Genomic DNA, 22,710 nt, shown 5'->3' on the forward strand with positions numbered 1-22,710 from the left:
CCTATTAAACACTTCCTAGATTACAGGCAGCGATTTGTGTGGCCTTTTAAGATTTTCCTAAGTTAATGGTTTGAGAGGAAGTAGTAAGATAAACATCAGTCACTGAATTTGACAAAACAAGATCTAGCTAATTTTTCTTATTAAAATCTTTCCTGCATTTCCACTAAGTTTTGCCAATTATTCTCCAAGATGACTGTAGGAAGAACTCAGGGTTTCATATGGACCAGCTCTTTGATCTTTCTTTGACAAAGGAGGCAAGAATATACAATGGCGAAAAGACAATCTCTTTAAAAAGTGGTGCTGGGAAAACTGGACAACCACCTGTAAAAGAATGAAACTAGAACACTTTCGAACACCATACACAAAAATAAACACAGAATGGATTAAAAATATAAATATAAGACTAGAAACTATAAAACTCTTAGAGGAAAACATAGGCAGAACACTCTGACATAAATCACAGCAAGATCCTCTATGATCCACCTCCCAGAATAAAGTAAATAAAAGAAAAATAAAAAAATGGGGCCTAAATAAACTTAAAAGCTTTTGCACCACTAAGGAAACTATATGTAAGGTGAAAAGGCAGCCTTCATAATGGAAGAAAATACAGCAAATGAAACAACTGACAAAGAATTAATCTCAAAAATATACAAGCAGCTCAATACCAGGGGAAAAAAAAAAAGACTCAGGGCTGCTCCTCTTGCTCTCTTCTGCAGACACTGATTCCAAGAACACTCCTAATAAATATCTCACGTGCTATACTCCATCTCCAAATCTACTTCTCAAGAACCTAACCTGGAGAATTACATATGAGTGGTGATAATGAAACAGATTTGTTTATGATGCACATTTCCAATTATGCTTTGTTGTTTTCAATAAACTTTCTTATACAAAAATAAAAAAAGACCCAATCAAAATATGGGCCAAAGAACTAAACAGACATTTCTCCAAGAAGACATACAGATGGCTAAGAAACACATGAAAAGATGCTCAACATCACTAATTATCAGAGAAATGCAAATCAAAACCACAATGAGAGGAGTGCAAATATGGAGGAGGAATAGGATGGGGAGACCACTTTCTCCCCCCAAAAATCATCAAAAGATCATTTGAACACAACAAATTCAAAAAAACAACTTCTGAACACTGGTGGAGGACACCAGGCACCCAGAAAGACAGCCCATTGTCTTCAAAAGGAGGTAGGACAAAATATAAAAGATAAAAAGAGAGACAAAAGAGTTAGGGACGGAGACCTGACTCAGGGAGGGAGTCTTAAAAGAGGAGAAGTTTCCAAACACCAGGAAACCCTCTCATGGGCGAGTCTGTGGGGAGTTTCAGAATCTCAGAGGGCAACATAACTGGGAGGAAAAAATAAATAAATAAAACCCACAGATTATGTGCCTAACTGCAACTCCCAGTGGAGAAGTAGACCAGACACTCACATCCCCTACCAGCAAGTGGGGGCTGAACAGGGAGGTGTAGGCTGCATTGCTTAGGGTAAGGACCAGGCCTGAATGCCCTGAGGAAAATCTGAGGGAGCTAACATGAGCTAGCAACCCAAAATGTGGGATAGCCATAGATAGAGGGAAAAAAAGAGAGAGAGAGAACTTTCCCGTCAAATGCTCTCACTTAAGGCATTGCTGGGCACACTCGCAGAACAAAGGATTGAGTGAATACCAGAGGAGAGCTAGCCAGCAGCGGACCAGCTCATACCCCGCCAGAGGCAGAGAGGCAGGCGGGCAAGTCCAGAGCCGGAAGGCGAGGGGCAAACTCGGTCCCAGAGATAGCAACCTCTACCAAACTGCGAGCAGGCTCCCAGTTGCTAACCAAGTCTTCCTGGGATCCTGGATGGTTGACATCCACCAGGAAGGTCACAGCCAGAGATAAGCTCCCCAGAGGAGACACAAGGCACACCTGAGACAATGCTCCTGCAGCGCACCCAGGAAACTGAGAGACTGGTATGGGGGAGGTGATAAGATGCACTGCTTACCTGGGGAGTGTGTGCTTGCCAAGCACCTGGTCGCCTGAGCTGCTCAGACCTGGGAAGGGCACAAAACGCAGGCCCAACTGAGTCTGTGCCTTTGTGGAGTACCGAGAACCTGAACCTGGGTGGCTTAGACCTAGGAAGTGCACGCAACCCAGGACCCACTTTAGGCAGTTCCCCTGCAGAGCAACCTGAAGCCTGAGCAGTATAGACTGGGAAAGCACACAGGTCATGAGCAGGGGCAAACCCAGTGTGGCCCAGACACTGCAAGCACTCCCTACACACGTCAGTGAAATTTGTTTGCAGTGTTCCTATCTCCCCACAGCACAATTGAACAAGTGAGCCTAAATAAATGACCACCTTCGCCTCCTTGTGTCAGGGAGGAAATTAGACGCTGAAGAGATGTGCAAACAGAGGAAGCCAAAATAAACAATGAAAAAGGAACCCCTTTGGAAGTGACAGGTGCAACAGACTAAAACCCTGTAGTTAGCACTGACTACATTGGAAGGGGCCTATAGATCTTGAGAAGAAGTATAAGCTGAAATAAGGAACTATGTGTAACTGAACTGACCCCACACTGCCCTCAACAGCTCCAGAGAAATTCCTAGATATATTTTACAATATCATTTTTAATTTTTTTAATTTTTAAGTTCTTTATTACTCCTTTAATTTTCGTTTTTATAATCTACTATTACCTTGCAAAAAAGACCTTATTTTTAAAGCAAATTTCATATGTATATTTTTAAATAATTTTTGCGAATTTTTTTTTCAGTATTGTATTTTTGAGAGTTTAAACCCTACACAAGATTTTTAACCTTTGCTTTTTGGTATTTGTTATCAATTTTGTACGCTTAAGAATCCATTCTTCAGTACTCATTTTTACGTAGGAGTGTGATTACTGGCTTGATTTCTCTCTCCCCTTTTGACTCTCCTTTATCTCCCCCAGGTCACCTCTATCTCCTCCCTCTCCCTTCTCTTCTCTACTTAATTCTCTGAATCTCTTTGGGTGTTCTGGGCTGTGGAGAACACTTAGGTAACTGCTCACTGGCTAGATTGGTCTATCTCCTTTTGACTCCCTCTCCTCTCCTTCTGGTCACCCCTGTCTTCTTCTTCCCTCTCCTCTTCTTTATGGAACTCTGTGAACCTCTCAGAGTGTTCCAGACTCTGGAGAGCAAAAAGGGAATTGATTACTGGCTAGATTGTTCACGCCCCTTTTGATTCCCCCTCTTCTTCTGGTCACCTCTATCTCGCTCCTCCCAATTCTCTTCTCCATGTAACTCTGTGAACCTCTCTAGATGTACCTCACTGTGGAGAAACGTACCACCATTAACCTACATGTTCTACCACTGGTGCTGTATGGATGGAGAAGTCTTGAGGCTACTGTAAGAATAAGACTGAAAGCCAGAGGCAGGAGGATTAAATCCAAAACTTGAGAACATCAGAAAATGCCTGACTCCATGGAACATTAATCAACAAGAGCTCATCCAAAAGTCTCCATACCTACACTGCAACCAAGCTCCACCCAAAAGCAAACAAGTTTCAGAGCAAAATATACCAAGTTAATTCTTCAACAACTCAAGAACATAACCCTGAGCCTTAAAATATAGGCTGCCAAAAGTCACACCAAACCCATAGACACCTCAAAACTCACTACTGGACACTTCATTGAACTACAGAGAGAAGAGATTTAGCTCCACCCATCGGAACACTGACACAAGCTTCCCTACCCAGGAAACTTTGAAAGCCACTCATCCAAACTCACAGATGGGGAAAAACCTCCACAATAAAGAGGAACCACAAACTTCCAGGCTACAGAAAGGGGACACCAAACACAGCAGTCTAAACAAAATGAAAAGGCAGAGAAATAATCAGCAGGTAAAGGAACTTGATAAATGCCTACCAATCCAAACAAAAGAGGAGGAGATAGGGAGTCTACCTGAAAAAAAAAATTTCAGAATAATGATAGTAAAAATGATCCAAAATCTTGAAAACAAAATGGAGTTACAGATAAATAATCTGGAGACAAAGATCGAGAAGATGAAAGAAAAATTTAACATGAACCTAGAAGAAACAAAAAAGAGTCAACCAATAGTGAATAATACAAAAACTGAGATCAAAAGCACTCTGGAGGGAACCAACAGTAGAATAACAGAGGGAGAAGATAGGATAAGTGAGGTGGAAGATAGAATGGTGGAAATAAATGAAGCAGAGAGGAAAAAACAAGAAATAAAAGAAATGAGGACAACCTCAGAGACCTCTGGAACAATGTTAAATGCCCCAACATTCGAATCATAGGAGTCCCAGAAGAAGAAGAAGACAAAAAGAAAGGCCATGAGAAAATACTTGCGGAGATAATAGTTGCAAACTTCCCTAAAATGGGGAAGGAAATACCCATCCAATTCCAAGAAACCCAGAGAGTCCCAAAAAGGATAAGTCCAAGGAAAATCACCCCAAGACACATATTAATCAAATGAACGAAGATCAAACACAAAGAACAAATAATAAATGTAGCAAGGGAAAAACAACAAATAATGCACAGGGATTCCCATAAGGATAACAGTTGATCTTTCAATAGAAACTCTTCAAGCCAGAAAGAAATGGCAGGGCATACTTAAAGTGTTGAAAGAGAAAAACCTACAAGCCAGATTACTGTGCTAAGCAAGGATTTCATTCAAATATGAAGGAGAAATCAAAAGCTTTACAGATAAGAAAATGCTGAGAGAATTCAGCACCACTAAACTCTTCAACAAATGCTAAAGGATCGTCTCTAGACAGGAAACACAGAAAGGGTGTATAAACCCGAAGTCAAAACAACAAAGTAAATGACAATGGGTTCATACTTATCAATAATTACCTTAGATGTAAATGGGTTGAATGCCCTAACCAAAAGACAATGACTGGCTGAATGGGTACAAAAACAAGACCCTTATATATGTTGTCTACAAGAGACACACCTCAAAACAAGGGACACATACAGACTGAAAATGAAGGGCTGGAAAAAGATATTTCACACAAATGGAGACCAAAAGAAAGCAGGAGTAGCAATACTTATATCAGATAAAATAGACTTTGAAATAAAGGCTGTGAAAAGAGACAAAGAAGGACACTACATAATGATCAAAGGATCAATCCAAGAAGAAGATAAAACAATTACAAATATATATTCACCCAAAATAGGAGCACCGCAATATGTAAGGCAAATGCTAACAAGTATGAAAGGAAAAATTAAAAGTAACACAATAATAGTGGGAGAGTTTAATACCACACTCACACCTATGGATAGATGAACTAACAGAAAATTGACAAAGAAACACAAACTTCATATGATACAATGGACCAGATAGACCTAATTGATATCAATAGGACATTTCACCCCAAAACAATGAATTTCACCTTTTTCTCAAGTCTACACGGAATCTTTTCCAGGTAAGATCACATCCTGGGTCATAAATCTAACCTTGGTAAATTCAAAAAATTGAAGTCATCCCAAACATCTTTTCTGATCACAGAGCAGTGAGATTAGATGTCAACTACAGGAAAAAAGCTATTAATAATACAAACATATGGAGGCTTAAAAAAAACTTCTGAATAACCAACAAATCACAGAAGAAATAAAAAAGAAATCAAAATATGCATAGATGACTGTGGCTTTGTAGTAGAGCCTGAAGCCCGGCAGGTTAATTTCCGCAGTTCCACTCTTCTTCCTCAAGATTGCTTTGGCTTTTCAAGGTTTTTTGTATTTCCATACAAATTGTGAGATTATTTGTTCTAGTTCAGTGAAAAATATCGTTGGTAGCTTGATAGGGATTGCATTGAATGTATAAATTACTTTGGGTAGTATACTCAATTTTACAATATTTATTCTTCCAATCCACGAACAAGGTATATTTCTCCATCTATTAGTGTCCTCTTTGATTACTTTCAGTAGTGTTTTATAGTTTTCTATGTACAAGTCTTTTGTTTCCTTAGGTAGATATATTCCTAAGTATTTAATTCTTTTCATTGCAACAGTGAATGGAATAGTTTCCTTAATTTCTCTTTATATTTTCTCATTCTCATTATCAGTGTATAGGAATGCAAGGGTTTTCTGTGTGTTGATTTTATATCCTGCAACTTTACTGTAATCATTGATCAGCTCTAGTAGTTTTCTGGTAGAGTCTTTAGGATTTTCTGTGTAGAGGATCATGTCATCAGCGAACAGTGAAAGTTTTACTTCTTCTTTTCCAATTTGTATTCCTTTTATGTTTTTTCTGCTGTGATTGCTATAGCCAAAACTTCCAGAACTATGTTGAATAGTAGTGGTGAGAAAATAAATAAAAGAATCCAGATTGGGAAAAAAGTAAAACTCTCACTGTTTGAAGATGACATGATCCTCTACATAGAAAACCCTAAAGACTCCAGGAGAAAATTACTAGAGCTAATCAGTGAATATAGTAAAATTGCAGGATATAAAATTAGCACACAGAAATCCATTGCATTCCTATACACTAACAATGAGAAAACAGAAAGAGAAATTAAGGAAACAATTCCATTGCAACGAAAAGAATAAAATACTTAGGAATAAATCTACTAAATCAATAAAAAATATCTATATATAGAAAACTATAAACCACTGATGAAAGAAATCAAAGCTGACCCAAATAGAGTAATATACCGTGTTCTTGGATTAGAAGAATCAATATATTGAAAATGAGTATACTACTCAAAGCAATCTCCAGATTCAATGCAATCCCTATCAAATTACCAACGGTAATTTTCACAGAACTAGAACAAAGAATTTCACAATTTGTATGGAAATACAAAAAACATTGAATAGTGAGAGAATCTTTAGAAAGAAGAATGAAACTGGAGGAATCAACCTGCCTGACTTCAGGCTGTACTGAAAAGCTACCATCATCAAGACAGTATGGTACTGGCACAAAGAGAGAAATATAGATCAATGGAACAAAATAGAAAGCCCAGAGATAAATCCACACACCTATGGACACCTTATCTCTGACAAAGGAGGCAAGAATATACAATGGAGAAAAGACGATCTCTTTAACAAGTGGTGCTGGGAAACTGGTCAACCGCTTGTAAAAAATGAAACTAGAACACTTTTAACACCATACACAAAGATAAACTCAAAATGGATTAAAGATCTAAATGTAAGACCAGAATAAACTACAAAACTCCTAGAGGTAAATGTAGTCAAAACGCTCTCTTATATAAATCATAGCAGGATCCTCTTTGATCCACCTCCCAGTATAATGGAAATAAAAGCAAAAATAAACAAATGGGACCTAATTAAACTTAAACGTTTTTGCTCAACGAAGAAAACTATAACCAAGGTGAAAATACAGCCTTCAGAAAGGGAGAAAATATTAGAAAATGAAGCAACTGACAAAGAATTAATCTCAAAAATATACAAGCAGCTCCTGCACCTCAATTCCAGAAAAATAAGAGACCCAATCAAAAAATTAGACCCAAAACAACTACACAGTAGACCCAAAGAACTACACAGACATCTCTCCAAAGACATACAGATGGCTAACAAACACAAGAAAAGATGTTCAACATCGCTCATTATCAGAGAAATGCAAATAAAAACCACAATGAGGTACTATCTCATCCCAGGCAGAATGACTGATATAAAAATTCTACAAATAATAATTGCTGGAGAGTGTGCAGAGAAAAAGGAACGCTCTTACACTGTTGATGGGAATGCAAACTATTACAGCCACTATGGAGAACATTGTGGTGATTCCTTAAAAACTGGAAAAAGTAGTGCCATACGACCCAGTAATCCCACTGCTGGACATAGACACCGAGGAAACAAGAATTGAAAGAAACACATGTATCCCAATGTTCATCACAACACTGTTTACAATAGCCAGGACATGTAAGCAAACTAGATAGATGTCCATCGTAGATGAATGGATAAGAAAGCTGTGGTACATATATACAATGTAATATTACTCAGCTATTAAAAATAGTGCTTTTGAATCAGTTCTAATGAGGTGGATGAAGCTGGAGCCTATTATACAGAGTGAAGTATGTCAGAAAGAAAAACACCAATACAGTATATAACACATATATATGGAATTTAGAAAGATAGTAATGATGACCCCATATGCAAGACAGCAAAAGAGACACAGAAGTAAAGAACAGACTTTTGGACTCTGTGGGAGAAGATGAGAGTGGGATGATTTGAGAGAATAGTGTTGAAAAAATGTATATTATCATATGTGAAATAGATCACCAGTTCAGGTTTCAATGCATGAGACAGGGTGCTCAGGGCTGGTGCACTCGGATGACCCTGAGGGAAGGGATGGGGAGGGAGGTGGAAGGGTTGTTCAGGATGGGGGACACATGTACATCCATGGCTAATTCATGTGAATTTATGGCAAAAACCACCACAATATTGTAAAGTAATTAACCTCCAATTAAAATAAATTTTAAAATATATAAATAAATAAAAAGAAAAAAAAAACAGAAAAAGAAAAACACAATGAGGTACCATCTCATGCTAGTCAGAATGACTATCATCACAAAGCCTACAATCAATAGATGCTGGAGAGTAAGGAGAAAAGGGAACCCTGTTACACTGTTGATGGGAATGCGAACTAGTACAGCCACTATGGAGAACAGTGTGGAGAGTCTTTTAAAAAAACTGGAAATAGAACTGCCATATGACCCAGCAATCCCACTGCTGGGCATATACACCAAGGAAACCAGAAATGGAAGAGACACATGTACCCCAATATTCATTGCAGCACTGTTTACAATAACTAGGACATGGAAGCAACCTAGATGTCTATTGGCAGATGAATGGATAACAAAGCTATGGTACGTATACACACCGGAATATTACTCAGCTATTAAAAAGAATGTGTTTGAGTAAGTTCTGATGAGGTGGATGAAACTGGAGCCTATTATACAGAGTGAAGTAAGCCTGAAAGAGAAACACCAATACAGTATATTAATGCATATGTATGGAATTTTGAAAGATGGTATTGACGATCCTATATGTAAGACAGCAAAAGAGACAAAGATGTGAAAAACAACTTTTGGACTCTGTGGGAGATGGTGAAGGTGAGACAGTATGAGAGAAATGCGTTGAAACACGTGTATTACCGAATGCAAAACAGATGACTAGTGCAAGTTTGATCCATGAAGCAGGACACTAAAAGCTGGTGATCTGGGACAACCCAGAGGGCTTGTGTGGGGTGGGAGGAGGGTTCAGGATGGTAGAACACATGTACACCCATGACTGATTCATGTCAATGTATGGCAAATAAACACCACAATATTGTAAAGTGATTAGCCTCCAATTAAAATAAATATATTAATATTTTTTAAATGGCAGCTAAACCTGAGGTGTTATGACATAGCTAATATGCCTGAGAAACTGAGCTCATTCACTTGTCTCACAAGGATTTCAGATTAGTTAGAACTCCTAGTAATATGGATTCCTGGCAAATATCTCAATCAAAAACTCCACTATGCCAACACTGAACATTGATGGTTGTATAGTAGTAATTTCCCAAATACAAATAGAAAACACTTGCATATTAAATGAACACTTGCATAATAATGTTAAATATATTTCCAAAGAAAACTAATTTATTCTAGGAACTCGTTACTGGATGCCTTGATTTAGGCACTAGATCAGGTAACATATACATGGATAAGATATGTATCTGACTTCAAGAAGCTTATGGTGAATATATTCAAGAAACCAACAAAGTGATTCTGAACACTAAACAAAGGAGACTAGCATGTGTAAATCAAGAGAATAAAATGACGTTCTTTGAAGGAAGATCAAATTTCCAAACTGGTAAGGGTATTTTAAATCAACCTACTGAAATCAGCAATGAGAACTGGTATATGAGGTTTCACTTATCATTATCTCAGAATTAAAGTAACAAAATTCATTGATTAAGTGAACTGAAATATCTTGAATAAAGATTGTAGAGAGACATATTTTCTATATAGGTGTTAATTTTTGAGAGTTAAATAAAAGTTTGTATAGAATGATGATATGTTATAAAAGATATCTTAATAAGGGAGCAAAAACCCCATTGTTTCCACAGCATTAACCAAAATGGAAAACACTGAATCTTTAAATGTCCTTTAGAATTCAATGAAAATGATAACTGACATTTCTGAACTGGATACTCTGGCTTGCTGATATCTTTAGCTTCAAACCTTTCAAGTGAGCTGGTACCCCAGCGGAAAAAGGTCCTGGAAAGAGTCCTCTGAGTTCTGGGACCAGTCTTATCTGACCTGTTTGAAACTACTGAGTGGAATACACTTAATAGCTGTGCAACCCAGTCCTCTCATCTGTAGTTTCCATAGCCTGTGCCAAGTGATGATTTGCAAAGCCATTTAAACCCTGAACTGGACATTTATAAATGTTATATGACCATGAAGGAGAGATTAGAATGATCTCTTGTACTTCAAAACCAACAACCTTATAATTATATTTGTTAAAATATAGTTTAAATACAGGATTATATTCTACTTTTTGACCGCTTAGAAAATAAATTTCAAAAAATAATTTCCTTCTGTGTTTACAATGTTTAATATTTTAAAATCTGACATGTCATGAACAGTTGAAAAACAATCTGTTGAATTACATAGCTTTCAATTATAGTAAAACTGAAAAGGTTAATGACAGCTGCTGTCTTTCTGATTAAATGTTACCTTTTGCTAACATTTTAAAATTACTATTCTCTATGTAAAAAATGACTTTGTGGTCAAAATTTCAGAAGATCCCAAAGTTGCCTAGTAAGATAGGACATGGATTAACAAAGGGACAATTAAATATCTATGAAAAACATATTGACATCTAGACTGATAGCTTGTGTCAAAAATTTTATAAAAACAAAATTATGTATGGCATGCTGTCAAAGTAAGTCTTTCATTTTAGTAAAAAGTGACATTAAGAAAAGGTCATCTGTATTCATATTCACTCAGTATTTGCCATGGGGATTATTTTTAAACTTCTTCTAAAACAGGTATAGTATTATATTTTTTTAAAAAATCTTCAGAAATTGAAATTCAAAATAAAATTAGCAAGGAACACTAGAAAAAAAAATCCCCTTTACCATCATTTAAAAATGAACATGGGCTTTAAAAAAGTATTGTCATAAATTTCACATTAACCACCACTATGCCTCATTTTGCAATGTAGCAACAGTACTTACTGCTGCTCAGCAAACTGTTCTTAAAACCACAACTACTAAACTGAGCAGCATTCATTAAAATGCCCAGCACCATGACTGATATCCAGGTGCCTGAGAATGTCAATGCAGAGCCCCAGGATGCTTAATTTATCAAATGGAAAATGGAAGTGAAAAAAAACTGGTACATAGGTACTGTAAAAGTCTACCTCCTTTAATTAGTCACTTCAGTTCAGTCGCTCAGTCATGTCTGAATCTTTGCAACCCCATGGACTGCAGCATGCCAGGCTTCCTGTCCATCACCAACCTCCTTTAATACCTTCTCTTAAAAAATTAAGGATTTGAAATTACTTTTACCTTATAATCCAAGAACGAATTCACTTGCTCTACTTCAGAATTACTTATCATGACACTTTCTTCATCATCAATAATTTCTATTTTCTGTAACACAAGTAGAGAAGTTTTCATAAATATGTATCTTATCATCACAATCACACTCAATAATGTATAGAACATATCATTCAATGTTCAGTTTTAACGATGGGGTTTTCTAGTCTAGGTTATCAAGAGTAAATTCTAACTGACTGGCTCTTCAGCTTTATACCTAGTATGTGTCTGAGCCACCTCCTTTAGTAATAGAAAATTATTGCAATACAATTCAAAATAGAAAAAACACTTTAATAATATCCTTGAAAAAATAAGCAATCAAACTCTGCTTAAATAGTGCCCTTCAGTAACAGGGAATTTGTCTTCTGTAAAGGTAGTCTAACAATTTAATTGGCTGGCAGAACTTTCTTCTTTATACTTTCATATTTCTCTTTGCAACTTGTAATGCAAAATATCAACATATGACATACATTGCAATGTCAAATATAGTTTTTTTTTTTTTTCAAAAAATCCACTTATTCACAGCACTCCATTAGCGAGATAATTGAAAGTAGACATTTATAATGCAATGGTGATAAGAGTATGGTGATTTATTTCCTTAACTGGACAGTAAGTGAGAAGAGAGAGAGCAAGAACAAGAGAAACACTAAACTGCCCTTCATTTCAGTTGTTCAGCCATGTCCAGCTATTTTCAACCTTGTGGACTGCAGCACACTAGGCTTCCCTGTCCATCACCAACTCCTGGAGCTTTCTCAAACTCATGTCCATCAAGTAAGTGATGCCATCCAAACGTCTCCTCCTCTGTCGTCCCCTTCTCCTCCTGCTTTCAATCTTTCCAAGCATCAGGGTCTTTTCCAATGAGTGAGTTCTTTTCATCAGGTGGCCAAAGTATTGGAGAATCAGCTTTAGCATCAGCCCTTCCAAAGAATATTCAGGATGGAGTGATCTCTTTCAGAACTGACTAGTAAGACACCCTTGCAGTCTAAGGGACTCTCAAGAGTCTTCTCCAACATCACAGTTCAAAGGCATCGATTCTTTGGCATTCAGCTTTCTTTATAGTCCAACTCTCACATGCATACATGACTACTGGAAAAACCATGGCTCTGACTAGCTTTGTCGGTAAAGTAATGTCTCTAATTTTTAATATGCTGTCTAGTTTGGTCATAGCTTTTCTTCCAAGAAGTGTCTTTTAATTCATGGCTACAGTGACCATGTGTAGTGATTTGGAGCCCAAGAAAATAAATACTCTCACTGTTTCCATTATTTCCCCATCTATTTGCCATGAAGTGATGGGACCAGAAGCCATGATACGAATTTTTTGAGCTTTAAGACAACTTTTTAACTCTTCTCTTTCACTTTCATCAAGAAGCTTTATAGTTCTTCTTCACTTTCTGCCATAGGGTGCCTTGTGCTTCATCCAGCCCAGCATTTCATATGATGTACTCTGCATATAAGCTAAATAAGCAGGGTGACAATATACAGCCTTGATGTACTCCTTTCCCAAATTGGAACCAGTCTGTTGTTCCATCTCCCGTTCTAACTGTTGCTTCTTGATCTGCATACCGATTCCTCAGGAGGTGGTCAGGTTGCCTGGCATTCCCATCTCTTTCAGAATTTTCCACAGTTTATTGTGATCCACGCAGTCAAAGGTTTTGGCATAGTCAATGAAGCAGGTATTTTTCTGGAACTCTCTTGCTTTTTTTATGATCCAATGGATGTTTGTAATTTGATCTCCGGTTCCTCTGCCTTTTCCAAAACCACCTAGAATTCTGGAATTTCATGGTTCATGTACTATTGAAGCCGGGCTTGGAGAATTTTGAGTATTACTTTGCTAGCATGTGAGATGAGTGCAATTGTGTGGTAGTTTGAACATTCTTTGGCATTGTCTTTCTTTAGGATTAGAATGAAAACTGACCTTTTCCAGCCCTGTGGCAACTGCTAAGTATTCCAAATTTGCTGGCATATTGAGTCCAGCACTTTAACAGCATCATCTTCTAGGATTTGAAATAGCTCAACTGGAATTTCATCACCGCCACTAGCTTTGTTCATAGTAATGCTTCCTAAGGCCCACTCGACTTTGCATTCCAGGATGTCTGGCTCTTAGGTGAGTGATCACACCATTGTGGTTATCTGGGTCATGAAGATTTTTTTTTTTTTTCTATAGTTCTTCTGTGTATTCTTGCCACCTCTTCTTAATATCTTCTTCTTCTGTTGAAGAAGAAGTGAAGAAGTAAAGTTGCTCAGTCGTGTCCTACTCTTTGGACCTCATGGACTGTAGCCTACCAGGTTCCCTGTCCATGAGATTTTCCAGGCAAGAGTACTGGAGTGGGTTGCCATTAGATTCATATAATTTCTGTCCTTTATTGTGCCCATCTTTGCATGAAATGTTCCCTTGGCTATCTGTAATTTTCTTGAAAAAATCTCTAGTCTTTCCCATTCTATTGTTTTCCTCTATTTCTTTGCATTGATCACTGAGGAAGATTTTCTTGTCTCTCTCCTTGTTATTCCTTGAAACTCTGCATTCACATGGATATATCGTTCCTTTCCTCTTTTGTCTTTACCACCTCTTATTTTCTCAGCTATTTATAAGTCCTCCTAGACAAACATTTTGCCTTTTTTACATTTCATTTTCTTGGGGATTGACTTGATCCCTGTGTCCTGTACACTTTCATGAACCTCTGTTCATAGTGGACATTGAACTATGGATGGAATTTCCTGACATTGCACAGGAGGCAGTGATCAAATCCATCCCCAAGAAAAATAAACTGCCCTTAGCTTTAGAATTGATGTACAGCATAGTTTGTATATTATCTTGCACACAGTAGATACTAATTAAATATTTGTCAAAAGAATGAACATAACGGCTTAACATCAATGGAAAGAATGGCTGATAAGCTCCAACCATAGAATTTCCAATCATAGAATTCTTTTTAAAGAAAACCAAAACCGAAAGATAAAATCTGCCTCAAATTTTTCTTTTGCATATGAATAATGCAGTTAAAAAAACCACTTTAAACATTTAAACCTTGCCAACCCAAAAGAAAATTTAAAAAGAGAAAAGCTAAGCTAGAGTTAGTCACTAGGCAGTCTTTTAAGAACAATCACATTAATAACAACATGTCACAGGCAGTATTTGAAATCATATTTTCTGGCCAGCAATTGATTAAAAATCACAAAAGAACTTGGAATGATTATATTTGATATATTGCCTTTGGGGATATGATACCATAACAGGGTTTGTTACCAGCAGGCTTCTGAGTCAGAAAGACAACTGCAAAGGAATTGCTTTGTACTGCTGCCTGGAGATGAATTTAATGTTTTGTTTTCTATTATAATAACTATAAACTTGGGGCTTACTCATGTTGGCGCTCACCAGAACACTGATTTGATATTTTTTTGATGTTGTTGTTTAGGTTTTTCTATTTGGATAGGTTCTGGTAAAAAAGAGCTAAGTAATCAAGGGAGAAGGCTTGAGGGGCCACTGTATAGATTTGTGCATATAAACAGGTCTTGTATGTCTTTGTGATTTGCCATCCATGAATAATTGGGGACACTCAAAAGTTATAGGCAAAGGAAATAAACCTTTGAAAATTTGGAGTTTTGTCTCTGAAAATCATTTTTTCTTGATAAATTAGGTGCCTAAGTGACTGTGAGTCATCCCATGCCAGGACTATATTCATTACTTTCAAATGTCTGCCACAAGGGAGATTCAGACTGAAAATGAGCATGCATTTAGGGGAACAAAGTTTCCAATTTGTAAATAACTGCATATAATTTGTAATAGTATTACTCAAATCTAGAGCAAAGGAGATTATTAAAAAGTGGCATTAAGAATATTGGCACAATTAATAATTGTGGAAAACAATTATTACTAGCTACCTAATGAAAATACAACTTTGCCTCAAAATAAAAGCTTATTTTCCTTTATGCCCATTCAATTTATTTAGGTCGACTATCAACTTAAATCAGGACTGAAATCAGTAAAGTACAATCCTAAACCACATTCTGTATGTGGAAAACACTGATATATATTGTTTATATATAGCAAAAAATAACAAAACTGTATGTTATGTGCTCAAGTTTTATTAAAGTGATGTGACAGAATTATAATGCTAGATAAATAATGTTCGTAGTGGAAGCCAGCATAAATCTTGAAGTTACAACCATTTTGCAATAGAAAAATCCATTATATGGACCAATTGTAAAGATTACAATGAAGCAAAAAACACTGATTTGAAAACAAAAACAACAGCACAATGACATTTCCCTTTATGTCTGACTTTGGGTTAATACCATCTTGATTTCTGAATTACTTGATTGAGTCAGAATATAAACAGATACTGCTAAAACAGCTGCTTCGAGAACATCTCTATATACCAATAATGTTTACATTTTTACAAAACCTAGTTTAATCCACACGTAGGCTATGTCTGCTTGCTATTCAGTTTTTTAGTACTACCTTTCCTCTATTACTACAATTTTTAAGATGACTAGCTGAGTCCAATTTAACTAAAAAGAAGAAAAGTTTCCAAACACAGTGGACACAGATATGGTCTGAACAGAGAACACAAGAATCAGGAATCCATGGATACAAGTTCCAGAACTAAGAATGACTTCGTTCATGGTCTCATGCTAAACTTTAAAAATTCTGTCAAATGAGAATAAATTGGCTATTTTCTGAATATGTTGAAGCAAAATAACTTGTTATGTTTGAAATGTCATATATATAGTAGGCATTAGGTTTTCATATTTGCAAAGCTCTTACATAAAAAAGGTACAAATGATATCACTTTAAATTTCTTTTATTAAACCCTATAAGATAAATTATTGCATTGGTAACAGATCTGTTTTGATTTGTGGAGCAAGGCTTTTTTTTCTGACAATGCTGATATTATCACCAATGGGAAATAAATCCTTGCAATCCATCATGTAATGAGGAAAGAATCTCAAAGTGTACGTACCACATTATCTGCAGATACTGCATGATGGTTCTCTTCCTTATGAGCCCTTGCCTCATTTGGAACAACTTCATTTGACTCCTCTATAGAAAAAACGAAGGCCATGATTTCATTTTTCATTCCTTAAATCTTTATTGCAAACATTTTTTTCAGAATAACTTTAATAATTTCTCTATTGTAAAAAGACACAAATGTCAATTCTACTTCTAACAGTGTATTCTACGAAAATAAGTGTGGATGGGTTCAAATTTAAGGATGGTAATCACTGTGATGTTTATAATTGAAAAATGTGAAGTGTTTATATGGTTAACAATAGAGGCGTGGATAAATTATGTGGGGCTTAACCTTATAATAAATTCTATAAAAGAACTAAAAATGAAGTAGAAGAATAGTTGATAATAAAGAAAATATTCCTATCTATTGGAAAGAGAAAAACTGAAGGTGACAAAATCTACTATGTAGGTACACTGTGATCTTAATTTTGTTTAAGAGAAAAAATATATTTTCATGGAGGAAAAAAAAGACTGGCACTATTTACACCAAGGCATTGCCATTATTATTTCTGAATGGAATTACAGACAACTTTTATTACTCTTCGTTTTGTCTAATTTACTTGCTTTGATAATTCTTATTTTCTTCCATTTGCTTATTTATATTTAAATATTTTCTACAATAAACATCTAGTGCTCATTTTAATAAGAAAAAAGTGATAAAAATAATGTTCAAATATATGTTATAAAATTATAAATATAGTACATTTTCAAGTTTGTTAAATGTGTATACGAGTGTACACAAACACACATATATATATATAATCCTGTATATATGCAAAGAGAAACCACTGGCATAAATATTTTCTCACCCCCATTTCAAGAATGGATATCACTGAGGGGTATGATTTTTTTTCTAATTTTTTCATTGTATGCTCCAAATTTTCTATAATGAACGTGTATTCCTTTTATGATCAAAATTTAGTACTCCCATACTGTAGGGGGAGTGGCCAAGATAAGCTAACCTCCTCTCATGGATACACCAAAATTGCAACTATTTACAGAGCAACTACTCTTGAGAACAATATGAGGACAAGCAAAAAAATCAACTGCTGGAAATATAATGAAGGGACTACAAGAAGAGGGGTCAGAGGGGTGAAGACACAGTATAGTGAAGACCCAGACCCTTGGGGAAGATGACCCACAAACAGGAGGACAACTATAATTTCAGAAATTCTCTCCCAAGGAGAGAGGGATCTGCGCCCCACACCAGTATCTCCAGTCTAGGAGTCTTGCACTGGGAAGATGAGCCCTCAGAACGTTTGATTTTGAAGGGCAGCAGGGCTTACATTCAAGAGAGTCAGAGGGCTTTGGGGAAAAGACTCCATTCATAAACAGCACCCAAAATCTCACCCTCCAAGATCCAGGGCACAAGATGTAATTTGAAAAGAACAAGGAAAATTGCTACTATTTAAAGATGTTATGACACTGTACATAGAAAATACTAAAGTGAAAGTGAAGTCATGTCTGACTCTTTGTGACCCCGTGGACTGTAGCCTACCAGGCTCCTCTGTCCATGGGATTTTCCAGGCAAGAGTACTGGAGTGGGCTGTCCTTTCCTTCTCCAGGGGAGCTTCCCAATGCAGAGATTAAATCCGGGTCTCCTGCATTGCAGACAGATGCTTTACCATCTGAGCCACCTAAAGACACCATCAGAAAGTACTAGAACTTATCAATGAATTTGGTAAAGTTGTAGGACAGAAAATTAATATGCAGAGATCTGTTGTATTTCTATACACTAACAGTGGATTAGCAGAAAGAGGACTTATGAAAACAATCCCATTCACAATCATATCAAGAAGCATAAATTACCAGGGAATACATCCAACTAAGGAGGTAAAAGATCTATGCTCTAAAATTATAAGATACTGAAGAAAGAAATTGAAGATGACAAAACAGATGTAAAGAGATTCTGTGTTCATGGGTTGGAAGAATTAGTATTGTTAAAAGAACTATACTCTGCAAGGTAATCTACAGGTTCAACATGTTCCCTAAAAAAATACCAATGGCATTTTTTAAAGAACTAGAAATATTTCTAAAATTAGAATGGAAACACAAACACCACTGAATAGGTGAAACAATCTTAATAGAACAACAACAAAAAAAAGAGATATCATGCTCCTCTATTTCATACTATACCACAAAGCTACAGTATTCAACAGTAAGTTTCTATCACAATCACAGATACATAGATCAACAAAACCAAATAGAGAACCCAGAAATGAACCCACACTTATATGGACAATTCAATTATGACAAGGGAGGCAAGAATATACAATGGAGAAAGTACAGCTTCTCCAATAAATACTATTGAAAAAACTGGACTGCTACTTCTAAAAGAATCAAAATAGACTATTTTCTCACAACATATAAAAAAAACTCAAAACAAATTAAAGATGTACCTGTAATATCTGAAATCATAAAACTTCTACCAGAAAACATAGGTAATTTGCTCTTTGACATCAGTTTCAGCAATATTTTTGAATATATATCCTCAATCAGGGAAACCAAAAGGAAAAATAAACAAATGAGACTACATCAAAATAAAAGTTTTCACACAGTGAAGGAAACTCAATAAAATGAAAAGGTCACCTACTGAAATGGGACAAATTATTTGCAAAGAATGTATCTGATAAGGAATTAAGATCCAAAATATACAAAGATCTCAGAACTCAATATAAAAAATACAAACAACCCAATGTTTTTCAGTGAGTAGACATTTTTCCAAAGAAAACATATGGATGATCAACAGGAAAATATGGTCAATATCACTAATCATCAGGGAAATGCAAATTATAACAACAGTGAGATATCACTTCACATCTGTCAGAATGTCTGTTATCAAAAAGACAAGCAATAACAACTATTGGCCAGGATGTGGAGAAAAGGGCACCCTCCTGCACTGTTGGTGGGAATGTACACTTGGTCCTGGCAAAAACTGTGGATAGCAGCATGAAGACTCCTCAAAAATTAAAAATAAAACTACCATGTAACCTTGTTGCTATTGCTTGGTTGCACAATCATGTCCAATTTCTTTGGACTGCAGCATGCCAGGCCTTCCTGTCCTTCACCATCTCATAAAGCTTGCTCAAACTCATGTCCATTGAGTCAGTGATGCCATCCAACCATCTCATCCTCTATCATTCCCTTCTCTTCCTGCCTTCAATCTTTTCTAGCATTGGGGTCTTTTTTAATGAGTCAGTTCTTTGAATCAGTTGGCCAAAGTATTGGAACTTCAGCTTCAGCATCAGTCCTTCCAATAGATATTCAGGGTTGATTTCCTTTAGGACTGACTGGTTTGATCTCTGTGCAGTCCAAGGGACTCTCAAGAGTCTTCTCCAGCACCACAATTCAAAGGCATCAATTCTTCAGTACCCAGGTTTCTTCATGGTCCAACTCTCACATCTGTACATGACTACTGGAAAAATCATAGCTTTGACTATAGGAACCTTTGTCAGCAAAGTAATGTAACATGTCTTTGTGTTATAAATGAAAATTGTTAGGAGAGTGAATCCTAAAAGCTCTCATTGCAAGGAAAATTTGTTTTCTATTTCTTTAACATTTTGTCCTATTTGAGGTGAGGGGCTTTTACAAAAACTTTTGTGGTAATCATTTGATGATGTACGCAATTCAAACCATTATGTTGTACACCTTAAACTTACACTGTGTTGTATGTCAATTATATCTCAATAAAACTGGAAAAAAAAGTTAGCAAACTGTAACCTTGAATGAGTAGTCAATGCCTGGCTGTCACATTAGTTAACAATAAGACAGCAATAAAGTTTTTTAAAAACTCAATAGTTTAAAAATGAAAAAATAAAAAAAAAATAAAATCAATTCAGAAAAATCAGTCTACTAAAAAGTTTCATGTTGATCTAGGAGAAGTGGCTAATTCACAGCATAGTGTACTACAAAATAATCCTTTGTCTTAGATTTCCTCCACCTCTACCCCTTAGAAAAACAGACGAGTGATGTTTCTCTCTTTTATTTCTGAACACCATATCATGAACATTATTTGGATAAATTAGTGGAAGTTCTCAACTCCTTGGTAATGAACAATTTATTTCACAGAAATAGAAAGCAGAACAAATAGTTATCATTTCTTCTAAGATTTTTTGAGTCTATCTCTTCTCATGGAAAGATACATGAGTCCGTGTACGAACATGGAGGATGACTAGAAGGTAGTCACTGCTCATCCAGGAACTCACATAAGAGTACATTGAGAACTAAAGATATTCAAGGAAAATTTACCAGAGTTTTAATACAAAGTCCACTATAAACTCATTTTTTTTCTAGAAAAGTGTGGTTTCTAGGCTTCCAGCTCAAGATGGCAGAGTAGAAGGACATGTGCTCATCTCTTTCCTGCAAGAGTGCAAGAGCATAAAAAATGCAACTAGTTGTTAAACAGTCATCTACAGGAGGACACTGGAACCCACCCCCCAAAAAAAAAGATACCCCAAGTCCAAAGACAAAGAAAAAGCCACAACAAGACAGTAGGAGGGGCACAGTCACAGTAAAACCAAATTCCATACCCACTGGGTGGGTGACTCACAAACTGGAAAACAATAATACCAAAGAATGTCTCTCAATGTTGTAAAGATTCTGAGCCTCACGTCAGGCTTCCCAGCCTGGAGATACAGCAAAGAGATTAGGGATTCCCAGGTAATATGACTTTGAAGGCCATCAGTGTTTGATTACAGACCTTCCACAGGACTGACTAAAGCCAAGACTCCACTCTTGGAGGGCATAAACAAAATCTTGTGCTCACCAAAACCAGGGGAAAGGAGCAATGACTCCACAGGAGACTGAACCAGACTTACCTGCTAGTTTTGGAGGATCTCCTCCGGAGTGTGGGTAGGCAGTGGCTAGTTGCAGGGACAGAGGCACTGGCAGCAATAGTCCTGGAAGGTGCCTCTTGTTGTAAGTTCTCTTGGAGGTTGCCATTAACCCTACCATAGAGCCCATAGACCCTTTGGTTATTGATTCAGGCCAATCAACAAACAAGGAGGTATAACAACACCACTCATCAGCAGGTAATTAGATTAAAATTTTGTTCCACCAGAGTCTTATTCCACCATAACAAGACCCAGTTTTCCCAGTCCCTCCCATCAAGAAGCTTACACCAGTCTTTTAGTCTTATCCACCAGAGGGCCGACAGAAACAAGAAGAACCACAGTGGCTAGAATGACTGTCACGTTACAGAAAGCTAACGAGAATGAGAAAGTATAGAGTTATGTCCCAGTTGAAGGGTCAAGGTAAAATCCCAGAAAAACAACTAAATGAAGTGGAGATGGGCAACTTTCTAGAAAAAGAATTCAAAATAAAGATAGTGAAGATGATCCAGGTTCTTGGAAACAGAATGGAGAAGATGCAAGAACTAAAGAAAAAACAAACAGAGATGAACAATACACTAGAAGGAATCAATAGCAGAATCACTCAGAAAGAAGAATGGATAAATGACCTGGAGGACAGAAAGGTGGAAATCACTGCTGCAGAACAAAATATAGAAAAAACAATGAAAAAACAAATGACGGCAGCCTAAGAGAACTGTGGAAGAACTTTTAACACACCAACATTTGCATTACAGGGTGTCCCAGAAGGAGAAGAGAGAGAGAAAGGACCCAAAATATTTGAAGAGATAATAAAATAGTTGAAAACTTCCTTAACATGGGGGAAGAAATAGTCAATCAAGTCCAGGGAGCACAGAGTTTATCCCAGTCAGAATAAACCGAAGAAGGAATACACCAAGACACATAGTAATCAAAATGACAAAAATTAAACATAAAATATTGAAAGCACCAAGGGAAAAATGACAGATAACATACAAGTGAGCTCCCATAAGGTTATCAGCTGATTTCTCAGAAACTCTACAAGCCAGAAGGGAATGGTGCAATATAAAGTGATGAAAAGGACAACCTACAACCAATAATACTTTACCCGGCAAGACTCTCATTCAGATTTGATGGAAAAATCAAAAGCTTTCCAGATAAGCACAAGTTAAGGAAATTCAGCAAAAACAAGCAAGTTTTGACAAATGCTAAAGGAAATTCTCTAGGCAGAAAACACAAGAGAAAGAAAAGACCTAAACAAAATAAACCCAAACAATCAAGAAAATGTTAATAAGATCATACATATCAATAATTACCTTAAATGTAAACAAATTA

At 36.5% G+C, this 22,710-nt stretch overlaps 1 protein-coding gene across 1 annotated transcript in view; it reads right to left on the minus strand.

Annotated features, from left to right (window-relative positions):
* The window catches only part of HDX (highly divergent homeobox), a 237,002-nt gene that overhangs the window by 11,111 nt on the left and 203,181 nt on the right, over nucleotides 1-22,710 (minus strand). Inside the window, exons 7-8 of the mRNA XM_055438372.2 lie at nucleotides 16,500-16,579; nucleotides 11,509-11,592 (exon numbers count right to left, since the gene is read on the minus strand). Coding sequence (XP_055294347.1) covers nucleotides 11,509-11,592; nucleotides 16,500-16,579 — 164 coding nt within the window. The remainder of the gene's footprint in view (nucleotides 1-11,508; nucleotides 11,593-16,499; nucleotides 16,580-22,710) is intronic.

Source organism: Moschus berezovskii, chromosome X, assembly GCF_049115385.1.
Source record: "Moschus berezovskii isolate FMDL1 chromosome X, NW_MosBer_1.0, whole genome shotgun sequence".
NCBI lineage: Eukaryota > Metazoa > Chordata > Mammalia > Artiodactyla > Moschidae > Moschus > Moschus berezovskii.